The sequence below is a fragment of the Limanda limanda genome, chromosome 7, assembly GCF_963576545.1.
Source record: "Limanda limanda chromosome 7, fLimLim1.1, whole genome shotgun sequence".
NCBI lineage: Eukaryota > Metazoa > Chordata > Actinopteri > Pleuronectiformes > Pleuronectidae > Limanda > Limanda limanda.
In genome coordinates, this window is record NC_083642.1 from 21,319,101 (window position 1) to 21,332,674 (window position 13,574).

Below are 13,574 nucleotides of genomic sequence, written 5' to 3' on the forward strand. Positions count from 1 at the left end.
TAGAATGAATAAGTTATTTTATTTCTATAAATATATTAAAAACATAATTTTACAATGATTCACTTTTGACACGGCAACATGATGAACTAACAAACAGCCACAGAACCTTCATGAGAACTTTTCAACTCACTGGTGTAACAGAGGCTGTAAATGTGGGTCTGCACTAATGTAACAGGATTTCTATTCTCCGCACAGACATTCATCCAGATCTTTACGCTTGTGACCATGAATGCAGCATTTGAGTTAAATTCATACACATTGTTAAATACTATTTCAAATTATCAATATTTAGTGTTTGTCAACTGATCATAATTTTGTTTTTAAAAGGCCTCTTTTACAAATATGTATATAAAAACAGCTGATGTAAAATCTTAAAACACAAATGACTTGCTGCTGTTCTATATATGTGTATCAAAGGGTCTGTCAATCATTATCAAGTGTGATGGCAGGTTTAAATAGTTTGATCACTAAACATACTTTTAAATAAATTAAACACTGATCACATAATAATGAAATTGAAATCAATCAATCAATCAATGAGATGATTAATGTGAGTGTATAGGAGAGGGATGTGGTTTGGTGTTTGAAGTAAAACCAGCTTTTGGATTGAGAACTGCACACTTACACTAAAGTGGCAAAAATAATTAGCATTGAAAAAAATAACATGAGTTCACTGTCTAATTAACCATGAATCATAATTATCTTAGTGTGAGAATGATTCAGCCAAACATTAAATCCATCAACAATATTATACTAAAGATGTAAAGCAGCATTGTCAAAAAAAATTCACGTACAAGCCCAGCTCGTACATACAGTAATTATTTGCTCACATATAAGAGATGTCGTGTTCTCTTTCGTGATGTCAGCGAGTGACTGACAGATGTTTTTTCTTCCCTGTGAGATATCTGCAGTATCCCACAAAACCAAAAGTAAAAATGGGAATATGAGGTGAATATTTCTTCCCTGTTAGTGAAATCACTGGAATGTTATGATGTGTTTCCGAGTTGAACCAGAGGAAAACATGCTGCTAAAATACTGGCTGGTAAAATGTTCAGTTTACATTCTCACAGTGTGAGGGTTTCTATCTGTTCTGCCACATCCTCGCTGTTTCCCCGAGGAGCCTCTCCCGTCGGTCTGTGCGCGGCGGTCGGCCCGGTGGCAGGAGGATGTAGTGTGTGGCGCTGGCCTGTCTCCCGTCCTTCAAGATGGGAACGATGCAGGGAGTAGACTGAGCTGCGGGGGGCGACCTTTCACTGTGGTGTCTCTGTAAGGCCTTGCTCACATATTTGGGGTTAGTAGCAAAACTCTGGGTGGCGGGCATCACACCGTTGATATAAATCGGAAGGCGTTTGGGGCTGGGGGTGCGTGGCGGGCAGGGTGGCACTAAAGGAACCCTCGGAGGAATCCTGGGAGGCCTGTCTTCCTCGTTGGTGCTCACAGTCTTTACGAGGGCGGGAGGTTTTCGCGGGATGGGAATGCGAGGAGGGATCAGTGGTTTGTCGGGGGGGCAGGTTGTGGTGCTGCTGTGTGGCTGGAATGCTTGGCCTGAGAAGGAAAGGCGAAATCTGGCTGACTCGTGTGGATCCGATTGTTTGCTACACAAGGAATCCCCAGCTGCTGACGCCACATGCTGGTGGTCCTCTCTGTGGAGAGCAGGGGCCCAGTTGTTGGCTCCGAACCCTCCTCTACCTGTCGGTCTGTCCTCTCGGCCTGGCCAGGAGAAAGCCATGGAGCCCATTCCAGCTCCACCTGCTGGGACTGGCTCCACCAGCCTCTCCTGGTAGGCGTGATTCACTTGTCCACTCTCTCTGTTGCTGCCCCTGGTAATGGCCTTGGGGCAGCTTTTGGGCAAAAGGCGCCGTCGGTCACTGGTAAAAAACTCCACCTCGTTATCAGCTGCTTCGTCCGACATGAGTTCCTCAGGGTCAGGGAGCGGTGGCAGGGGCTTGGGTCCTCGCTGGAAGCCCCCGGACACTGGTCTTCTCTGGGAAGAAGGGACGACCTGGTCTCCATCGTGGGTCCGCAGTAAGTTATCGGACATTAGGCAATAAGTATCAGAGTAGAAAGGAGACTGGGGGCCTGAGATATTGGCTGAAAAAGAGCAAAAAATAATCACATATCAAACCAATGTCCTCATGACATCTTAAACACCAAGAAAGCACTGTTTTCTAGACAAGGTTTTGCTATCACTGTTGTTTCCTGAAGAGGGGAAACAACTCTCACAGGAGGAAACATGGAAAACAACTTTCAGTTAGAAAACTAGAGAGAAGTGATGGTGTAGGAGGGAAAAATACCAGATGGAGCGGGCTGCCCACTCTTAGAAAAAAACGTCTTGTTTTTAATTGAGGTATTGTACAGGAAACTGGAGCAAGAATATGTCGAAAACAACCGCTTGACCTATCCCCCTCTTTGTCAAACATCAGCCACAACACCCTGATTAACACAGGAATCGTCATTATCTGCAGGACAGGCCGCAATCTTAACCGAGCTTCCCATAACCTTCTCTGTGGAAACATCCGATGTGCCTCAGACTGCAGGAACAGCTGGTGACCAGGGAGCGATAGCTTCCCCTCCATCTTCACTCTGCTTCTCTGCTACAGTGCTCAGTCCACTGATGACAAGCTTGCATACACTCGCCTGGCTACATGCTGTTTTATTAGTCAGCCAGGGTTTACACTCTAGTTTGTCCGGCCACAAAAAAGTTTGGAACAAAAATCTATTCTAGTGGCCAGTGTATAAACAATAGCCATTCTAAATGTATTATCACAAAAATGTGACTACAATAAAATGTACATGTAGAAGACTCACATTTATATTCCTTGTCCATTTGCTGTTGTTGAAGCTCCGTCAGGTTTTGTTCCATGTCAGCACTTAGGCCCGAGCACACGCTGCAAAGCAAGAGAGGTTGAGAAATCCATACAGTGTGTGTGTGTGTGTGTGTGTGTGTGTGTGTGTGTGTGTGTGTGTGTGTGTGTGTGTGTGTGTGTGTGTGTGTGTGTGTGTGTGTGTGTGTGTGTGTAAATCATTACTGCACATAGTAAGTCATTATATGTGAGAAAGCATGCTTGACATATGCTTTAACAGAATATATGTTCCATTCATCTTTATTTACATTATGTAACTCAGCATCTTCACTGAACCGTATCCTTCACGTATGTTTGCACTTTGTTTACCTGATGTTGTCATTTAGTTTTATTTATTTTCTTATATTTCATATTGCTTTTGCTCGTACTGGCTTTGTTACGCATACAAAATCTGTTGTATGTTTATCCGTCCTGGAAGAGGGATCCGTCCTCTGTGGTTTTTCCTCTCCTCCAGTAATTTTTTTGTCTGTTTTGATCAAACTCAACAGTCTAAGGATAGAGGATGTTGTATAGTCTATAGATTGTAAAGGCAAGTTCATGACTTTGTGCTATTAAAATATAATTGACATTCTGACATATGTCAGGTAAATTAAAGTGCAAGTGAAAGTCAGTTGGCTTTTAAATGAAAGCATGTGTTCTTATTTTAATAACATCTTAAAGATTTACTGTTGAGTTGCTGAACTTTTCAAATTTAATTAGTTAGTGTTGTGTCTCTTCTTAAGTCAAACGAGGTAAAATGATATGATAAAGCAATGACAAAATGGAAAGATTGGAATCATACCCCTGATATGACAATGTAAACAAACTGATGGCATGTTCATACAGTATAATAATAACTGATTCCTGTTCACAGCTCGTACCATCGACTGTATATAAAGACGGATGATGCATCGCCACTTCCTCACACTATCCAGAAATGAAGCCAAAATATCCCCGATAAGAACGGTGACATCCTGTTGATTTGAAGCCTGAGTCTGCACAGTGGTGATTATGGGATGGAGCCGCAGTACTGAGGTCCCACCGATACACATGCTCAACCAATCAAGAGTCAGGGTCAGCTGTCAATCATGATTTTTCACCTCGTTTTTATAGCATCAAATAACTAATTATGACCAAAACTACCGGGAAATTATCACAATTGAGTGATAATAACTATATCTAAAATGAGAAAAATTTTTTAACATGTATTTTGACTTATTAGTCTGGTCCATGTCCCAAGTGCTATCATGGTGGAGGCAGGGTGTATGACCTTTGTTGCAGCCAGCCACCAGGTGACAATCAAGATGCTTTAGCTTCACTTTTACTGAGTTGTTGTTTCGTCCATCTTTATATAAAGTCTATGGTTTGTTCTGGTCAGTGTCGGGTGGTGTTGTTGTACCTGTTGAGGTCCTGCTGTCCCCAACAGTGTTTCTGACTCATGGTCAGTCGTGTTGTTTAATATCCTCAAGGTCTGTATCGGTAGAGTTCCGGCACAATTCAGCTTCGTCCAACCCATCACCTCTTCATTCTAGCCAGGGGGAGAGAGAACAGAGAGCTGAAACATCCACACCGTGTTACAGCAGGTGAGTCAGAATGAAGCTTTAAACTCTAAAAACATGAATCCTCCACATTTGGCTTTTGCATTACAGGACTCCCTCCAGATGTCCTGGTCACACCTTCATCTGCAGTGTGAAATGCTCATAAACAGGCCACATAAGCCGTGTACATCTGGAACACAGCACCATCCAGCGCACCCAGCTGCACGCCGTTATCCTGCCAGGCAGGTCAAAGGTCACGGCCGATACTTTCAAAGCACGGACACGTACATCACTTCTATATTAAATAATTACCACAAGGGGGTCATGTTTTCAGCCCCTGTCCATTTCTGCTTGTTTGTTTGTCTGTTAGTTTGCAGGATTACGCTAAAACTACCAGACCGATTACCACGAAACTTGGTAGTGGATGGATGTTTATGATTGTATGTCATTTGGTGCAGCTCCAAATAAAAATCAGAATGCAGTGAATTTAACTGTTGTGCATGAGGGAACTGTTGAGCCTTGCTTGAGGAATATGCTCTACTTGTTTTCATTCTAATTTATATTATCAACACAGCATGGCTACACACTTGTATTGTACGTAGTGCACTGAAACAACATGGAGTGCATCAAAAGCATTTTGTGTAAGACGAATACATGGTCATCTTGTCCTGATTATTTACTGTGTTACAGTAAATAACAACATTACACTGGCTGCATAGTTTAGGTGAGCCTCCAGGAAAACAACAGTCACAACAAAAGCTCAGTAAATGACTTCAGTCTGCTCGGGCAGCTGCCATGTGTATCTCTTTGTGGTTCCAGCTTAAAGCCATCTCTCTGATGAGCAGGCTATTGCACAACCTCTGGGTCAGAAGTGGGAGGGCAGCAGGCAGCGCTCCTCACCCTCCTCCCTCTCTGTGACCATGAAACCCTGCAGTATCCACCCTCACAACAGGGGCTAATTGTGCAGCATTCCCGTGATGCTGAATGACCAACCCTGCCAGTCCGCACACGCACACACACACACACACACACACACACACACACACACACACACACACACACACACACACACACACACACACACACACACACACACACTTAAGGAAAAGTTAATTTCATTCAGATTTGCCTGTGGGTCCTACTATACTTTGATTACCTTTGCCAATGAGGTTATGTTTTAACCCCTGTCTGTTTGTTTGTTTGTTTGTTTGTCAGATGTAAACTACTGAACAGATTTCCATGAAGAAATAATCCATTACATTTTAGTGTGAACTTGACATTGCGAGATATGGGGCTTTTCACCCATTTCACTGATTCTCCAGGGAATAATTCATGGATCATGATGAAATATGTAGGGGACTGATATCTATGAGTGTGTGAAATATGGTGCAGCTTGATTGAATCCAAAGGGACTGTTGTTGGGATGGGTGAAAGGTAGGCACTCTACTAAGTGCCATTCTAGTTCATTTATTTATCATTTGAAGAAAAGGGACATTATAAACACCACACGGCAAATAACAAGGAAACACTTTACTACTACTACTACTAAGAGTGGTGAAAGAAACTGAATACGGACACGTCAAGCCACAGAGTCAAATCCCAACCTCCATGCTACTTGATTCTGATGCTCGTGATTTTAATGTTTAACTACTGGTACGTGAGTGATGACTTGTTTCCTGATAAGACACCAGCTGTTTCACTTTTCCAACTGTAGACGGATGTGTATTCTGGGTGAGTTGAGGATCATCCTGCTTTTATACGAGAGGTGATAACATCCGCTTCACTCCCTTCGCATCGAAGTGGAAAACCAGATCAGCAGTTTAGATTAACCACCTCATCTGACAACTGACAGGGGGTTGAAAACAATTTAGTGTCCCTGTTAACTACACTAACAGCTACATTTCACAATAAAATATTTCAGCCAGTGCTCACTTGATATTCTCTTTCCTGTCTGTACAACCCTGCAGGCAACTCACCTGCAAAACCACCAATTAGCAATCCACCCGCCCTACCCCTCACACACTCACTCACACACATGCCTGGAGGCCTAAAAGTCTCCATTTTATACCACACTCCCATCTTACTCTTCAAAGTCCTGCTTTGTCTCATGTCACTAATAGGTCTAGAGTTGACGTAGGAAGCGAACAATGCCGCGCATGCATAATGCAACAACAGAAAAGAAACACTCCACAAACAAAACACAGTGAGTCGTGCATCTATTTGCATATTCATGTGATCCTTAAAACAACCGACTGTGGCGTCATTTCCGCCAGTGAACCTCGGAGATGGAAGACGCTGAACAATTATGAATTCTACCGGCAATTACTCAGTCTCCATGAATGGGGCCAGTCTCAGGCATGAATGGGCCTTTGTGTCACTTTAGTGTGCAGCGAAACAAGCCTGAAAATCCAAGTGAACTCTCCCATGAGGTTAGGACTGAAGATACGCCATGGAGACTAGCAGACAGGGCCAAGGTATGGGCCCGCGCCACAGATCCCCTGCAGGAGAACCGTGTGTTGGAAGAACAAACCAGAGACTTCGAAACAATGTTTGTTTAGCTAATGCGGGAGCCGTGATGTGTTGTTGTTGGCTGTTCCCACCTCACTTTATCCAGGCTAGAAGCCATTCACTGACTGGACCATGGAGGGTATAGCTGCGTTCAGACATGCACTGGACTCCGCAGTTCCTCCACATGTTCTCCGGAGGATGTCGGAGTGAAGCTGTTTTCAGACATAACCTCTGGGTTTAACCAGAGAATCCTCTACCGAGTTTAACCGTAGCTTGCCTTACACACATGCACAACACACCGGGAGGTTTTCTGCACAGACACGTTCACAACAGCAACAAATCCTCCACATTATTCAGGTGAGAGGAGGAGCGGCCGGGCGCAGTAGACAGAGATAAGAAGTGAAGTTTTAACGCTAATGCGGATTTTACCCGGAGGTCATGTCTGATAACAGCTTGTGTAAAGATGAGGGACATGACAGCTCCCCAAAACTGAAGCAAAAGTGTCTTGATTGTCACCTGGTGGCTGGCTGCAGTATAGCTCATTGATGCCGTCTCCTCCATGTTAGTGTATGGGACATCAGTTAAACTAAAAAGTACATGTCAAATACATTTTGAAAAGGTGGCTTCTGTCATTTCACCTAGTTCTTATCATACTGGTCTTTGTCCAAGTGTTAATTTTTCCATTATCTGATGCTACATTATCGAGGCAAAACATTATTATGAACAGACTAGCTCACGATTAGTTGAGCGCATGTATCAACGGGATCTCACTAGCGCTGTTCATATCGCGATCGCTACTACACAGACTCGGGCTCCAAATGCACGATGACATTTTTTTCATATCTGTGCTATTTCTGCTTCATTTCTGATAGTGGGAGGTAGTTAAGACACATCATCCATCATCGTCCAGTCTATGGACTCGACCTCTATATGATTAAATTATGGTGCTAGCTATAGGTATTAACTTGTTTTAAACCCTACTGGCCAAATAATACGCAGCCTAATGTTCTGAACCGAAGTCTTGATGTAAATACTTCCACCTCAACATTAATAGGCCGCAAATGTCGCGTAGTATGTGACAGAAAGAAATTCACTGTTTTCAACACCAGTATTTTTACAAAGTGTCACTGTCTACTGACAACCCAGAACTGTTGGTGACATAAATAGTCAACATTTACTGTTTTTTACCGGGCCCTACGTGAGACCCGTTGAGTATAGATGTGAATCACTTCACCAGATGAATGAGAATTCAGTGCAGTTCGATGAGATACACACCACATGAGCCAACCTTAATCTTTAGTGTGTGTGTGTGCAAAATATTATTTCACAGTTTGCTTTTTTTCAACTGTGACATGAACAAGTTTTACACTGTGCAAAATGTGGTATCTCTAATACGTGCTGATGCTACGCAGTAACTCAACCTTTTCATTCATGTTGTTATTTGTACAAATTGCAGTCTACCTGGCCAGTAAATGCCACCATACTGAGCCAATATGCTCTAGCATTTCAATAATAATTGTATATAAAATAGATTAATATTTTATTTTATTCAAATACATTTTGTATTGTGCTTATACTAATATACTTTTTGACTCTATTTAAACTCTTCTTTAAAATCATACACCTCACTGTATTGCATACTATGGTCATTATACCACACTACACAGAGGTTGGTGTTACCGTGTGAAAAGTAAAGACTCACTTAAATCCTCCTGCGACTGATGCTGGTGAATCATTAGTCTCTGGGATCGGCTCAATTCATTCATGAACTATACTGTTAGTTTACTCATGCAATTCATTATGATATGAATCATTTTTACTGTTCAGATTGTTCAGATAATTAAGAGCCATATTTGATTAAAGAGGCTGATTCAGCAGGCAGGTGTGGAAGTTACCCTCGAGGATAGTTATGAATGACAGCTCCGGGCAGTCATTTTGACTTGGGCTTGGCAATAAAAGACCGTCAATAATGAAACCAATTAAATTTTCATCAATAACAATCAACAAAAGTCTGATCTATATTAATGTAATGGTTATGCATTGAGTAAACACATTGATTTACATAATTTTTTTTAAATGTTTAACTGTTTCTCTACCTATCAAGAAGAGTAAAAAATTATGACCTGCACTCAGTAGCAAAAATCAGTCGGTAAAAGATAGGATCATGCGACATTTATCATGACAATTTGCTTAAACAATGTGTTAAGTGTAGTTTAGTTTGGTTTAGTTTATTAGGAACGTTTTTTAAAGGTAAAATAAAAATACCTTTGTTGATAATACAAAACTGGATATCAGCAACATAAGTAGTAGTAGAACCCCCCCGAAATAAAAAACCTGCAACATAAATTATAACACATGTGGCCCAACATTTCTATAAAGAGTAGGTAATAGAAAACAAAAAAAACTAATTGAATAATTGAACATTTCTCTTCATACGTTCATATGCAGCTTTCAGTTGTGTAACTGCATGCATATAAAAAATGTAAATGACCCGAGCGACCAATATTTATTTAACCCGTCATAAACGTCATGGAAAGGGAACAATCTGAAAGCAGCAGCAAATCAATCTTATGTATAATAATGTTAGTTTATACAACTTGATTGAAATTTTACATTCGGGGGTTGGAGGAGCCTAACTATCTATTTAATGCTACTACACTTTCCACTAAATATATATTGTTGAATAAATATAAATATAAAAATATAAACAATTTTTTACATTAAATAAAAATAGATTAAAACACACATTCTGAGGTGTCTTAATATCCCCCTACTCTCCTTGGGCTACATTTGTTATACGTGAGTCCCTCTCCAGCGCCCACTAGTGGCGCAGCGGGGACGCTCCCACAAACAGCCCGCCTGTGTGGATCCTCGGGGCGGACATCAGGGCGACATGCAGCGGCTCAGAGGAGCCCACTGCCCCGCTGCTCACAGAATAACGACCCGTAGACGAGCCGTACCAGTACACACCCAGTCCAACTAAAGAGTCTCCTCAGAGAAACAACTACAATACTGTTTGTATTTATATATAAAACGATTTATAGATAGATATGTATACTGACTGCGTCTGTCGTTACTTTTTACATTTAAATTCCCGGAGAGACAGAGAATCCAACACTGTGGCTTTCTTCTGTGTTTAAATAACATCTCACAAAACACTGCTCCTGACTCCACTAGATTATAAACTCAGTTCCCTCTCTCTCTCTCGCATCGGTATTACTGTTTTCATGGCTAAATGGAAGAGAAGTCTTACCGTGAAGAAGCGGGTTACTCCTCCATCACGTAGAGCTGCTGCTGCCACTCGTGTCCAGCGATGTAATCTCTGTCAGTGTGTGTCGGTACAGTCTCCAGGTCAGATGGGACCCATGTGCCAAAACATCCTCCTCTGTCACCAGCGGCAGAGACTCATCATGTCAGGGTGACGTGGGTTTCCACATGTCCTTATAAATGCATCCAGCGGCCCGAGCACGTTACTGTAACTCCACCCTGCAGCAGCAGCCTGAGACGGAGAAAACCTCCCTGACAGGGAAAAACCAGGCTCAACTCAACAGTTGATATTTGCTACTTGATTATCCTCCATTTATTTTTAGAGGGAAATATTTCAGGCTATTTAGAATTCTTTAATCTTGTTAAATCATTTCATATTTAAAGTTTTTAGAGTGGTATTTGCCTTTGAGGTGCTCCCGGGTGGAGTTAGAGTATATCTACATTTCAATTTCAGTTCAAATTGAGAATAAACAATGAGAGACAATATAGCAAATTTTTTAAGAGACGTTGAACTAATCAATGCCACATAAAATAAAATGTTCTTAAACAAGCAGTCCCCCACCAAAAATGTTAATCTGGTCTTAATCGACCACATTGTTTATTGACCATTTAAGACACACATTTAAAATTAAACATGGACATTAAAAGTATTAGCAATTATTGTCCAATTACACTCTGAAAGGAGTCATTCAGCGTAATAAGTACTTTTATTTGTGATAATTCAATTCGTGACAATATATGTTTTTATTAGTAATGGATTTAAAAGATCTGAACTTCGACCACTGGGTTTTCAGCTCAATTTACAAGTGAAAGAAGTTTGTATACGCACAAACAAAATTGTCCCAAGTGTGTTGAAATCAGTGAGAGACATGTGACTTTACTTCGAATCCAGAAAAACATCTGTTCTCAGAACTACGGAGCATTGATTCAGAACAATGTTTCATCTATGCAAATGAACTCTATATAGGTGAAATGAAAATAGCCGCCTCGAGAATCAGAATTCAATCCAATGGGTGTATGGGAAATTGCCCTTCATAAACAATTTTGGTTTGACCTGAGTGGGAGTCTGAAAGAGTGTGTGGATGGCTTCTGGCGTGAGGACAATATATATGACTGATAGAGAGCAGCAGCCGGATGGTGGTGGATGAAGCCTGCGTGTCACATCAGAGTTCACTGTCTGTGTTTGTCTTCACTCACGCTGAGAGGCACGGGGACAATGCACCAGGCCGTTAACCAGAAAATAACAGGGAAGTGAATGCAGGCCGTTCTTGTTATGACCACAGAGTCCAGACCACACTGAGCCAACAGTCCTCCACCAAACTATCACATACATTTTTATACCATGCCTTATACCCACAGTAAATCAAAAACCCACAAAAGAAATACATCTCATGTGATGTTCGGCTGTGCTCATATTGCTGCAATCATCCAGTCTCCATCCCCGTAACTTGTTTGCTTAAAGTCATACTCATACTTTTGAGCAAATACCCAGTTTGATCAACTTCCTATTGTGCAATGGAGTGATTGGTTGCACATGTGGGTCGAGTGTGGACATATAAAGAAGAGAAACTGCCGTCACTTGTGACGTCAGGCTTTGCCCTTATGGATAATGCTGCAGCTCTCGTCTTGATTATAAGACATGGTTCTAAATACAATCAATCCCTAATAAATGTCTGAGTTAGCTCATTTGTTCTATTGAAAGTCAAACAGTGATGTCCTAAAAAAAACCGTCTTGTGTTGCCACCTGGACCAGCAGACAGTCCCGGCCCTGCCTCTCTGCTGTAGATCCACGGCCTGAGCTGTGGGCGCCCGCAGTGACCCAGGATGCACAGAGCTGTGGGGGTTGTTGTCGGGCCGGGCCAGTCTCCCACAGGGAAGGTCAAGTCATTTCCTGCTCTGAGAGACCTCCGTCCCTCACAGATGTCAGTGCAGTCAGAAGCCCACCTCCCACATCTGTACCCCCCCCCCCCCCCGCCACCATCACCACCCACCCACCCATCCTTCCATCCCCTCCCTTGTGCTTTTCCTTTTTACAAAGATGTGATGGATGGCTCTGAAGGAAGTCCCTCACATCAAGGGGCTCTTTTCATCATCTCTCTCTTTTTTCACGAGCTCAGCCTGATTAAAGACACGAAACCTTAAGGTTAAAGCAGGAAATACGCGCCAGTGACAATTCAGGACATATCAAGCTGGATAGATGGAGCAGATCAGTTTCCACGGCCCCTCCATGAAACCGCTGTGAGCAGCAGATAATCCCTGCGATGAGAAACATTTTAGAAGATTGATCTCTGCCCACCACCTATCTAACAACCTCTCAAGCTGGAATATGAAATGAAGTAAGTAGGTGTTAACATATGTGTTCTATGGTAAGTACATTTGTGTAGGTTGGTGTGCTGACATGGTGACACAGGGAATTCTCTTATAGAGGAACCAGCTGTGTACAAACATGTAATAGTAATTAGAGCTCTGTTACAGACTTGACAGACAAGGCCTGTGGCTGTTTTCAAAGTCACGGTCGACCAGGCTTATGTTTGAGTTTCACATTTCTTCTTTAATTGCGGTGCCGTTGTCCCTGTGAAGCTAAAACACTGTTAGATGTATTCATTTAACAAATAATCACATGGTAAAGTGCCTCAGATGCAGCTGCTACGTGTATAAGGAGTTGAAATTCCTATCTTTTAAATCAGAAGTTTGTGAATGGATGAGTAACCCTTGTGGTGAGGCACTGGGGTATTGTGATCCAGAGGATTTATCAGGAAATTCTCAGATTTGATTCCGTCACGTTTTTGTTCTTTATATTTGCTTCTCTGTTACCACCCACCACTTCCTCCAGCCTGACATGGAACAGTCATGTTTGACTTTTTCTTTTCAAAGTGCACTGCCAAACAGAGGATGTCTTTTAAAAAAGCGTGAAAGAGGCTTCCAAAAGTTCTGTCCTGTCAATTTCTGGATCAGCACCATTCATAAATGTGTCGCTGCTGCCTACTGAGTTGAGTGCAATGTGAAAAACAACCCCTTCATGTAATCGTTTTGGATTTAATGGATATGCAGTCGGGTCTGACAAGTTGGAGGCGTCAGGAAGGAATCGTGCTCCTCAAATGTCTGAGTGGGCTTCGCACCGCAGCCTTTGACCTCATCCTGTGAGGAGACAGCTCAGTTATCACAGAAGCCAGAGCCACTGGGAGAAAGAAGAGGATGAGCTGAAGAATGGTGTTAGTGCTGCTGCTGCTTTAACTGTTGCACAGCTCAGCAACTGCCAAAGAAAATGTGAAATCTATTCTAATGCAAAACTGATCTTTGTAATGGCGCCAATTGCATTACTGGTACAATGTCCTGTGAATAAAACGTAATTACAAGCAAGTGACTGGATAAGAGGAGGTAAACACACATTTCAAACATGTACAAATACGCAGCTTTA

General features: G+C 42.1%; 1 protein-coding gene across 2 annotated transcripts; it reads right to left on the bottom strand.

The window, feature by feature from the left end:
• LOC133005801 (ERBB receptor feedback inhibitor 1) lies at positions 1-10,311 on the bottom strand. Of its 2 annotated transcripts, XM_061075591.1 has the most exons (4): positions 10,143-10,311; positions 4,243-4,371; positions 2,809-2,888; positions 1-2,091 (listed from the first exon to the last, which is right to left on the bottom strand). In XM_061075591.1, exons 2-4 carry the CDS (start codon positions 4,281-4,283, stop codon positions 1,082-1,084), a joined length of 1,131 nt encoding a protein of 376 aa, XP_060931574.1. In that variant the 5' UTR covers positions 4,284-4,371; positions 10,143-10,311; the 3' UTR covers positions 1-1,081. The 2 variants fall into 2 exon arrangements, with proteins under 2 accessions (XP_060931574.1, XP_060931575.1); XM_061075592.1 differs by lacking the exon at positions 4,243-4,371.
• Between the last annotated feature and the right edge of the window lie 3,263 nt (positions 10,312-13,574).

Excerpts from the sequence above, each read along its gene's own strand:
- LOC133005801 (XM_061075591.1), bottom strand. The coding sequence starts at position 4,283 with ATGAGTCAGAAACACTGTTGGGGACAGCAGGACCTCAACAG. Across the intron at positions 2,889-4,242 it reads GGACAGCAGGACCTCAACAG|CGTGTGCTCGGGCCTAAGTG; the intron begins GTACAACAACAC and ends CTTGCTTTGCAG. Across the intron at positions 2,092-2,808 it reads AATGGACAAGGAATATAAAT|CCAATATCTCAGGCCCCCAG; the intron begins GTGAGTCTTCTA and ends GCTCTTTTTCAG.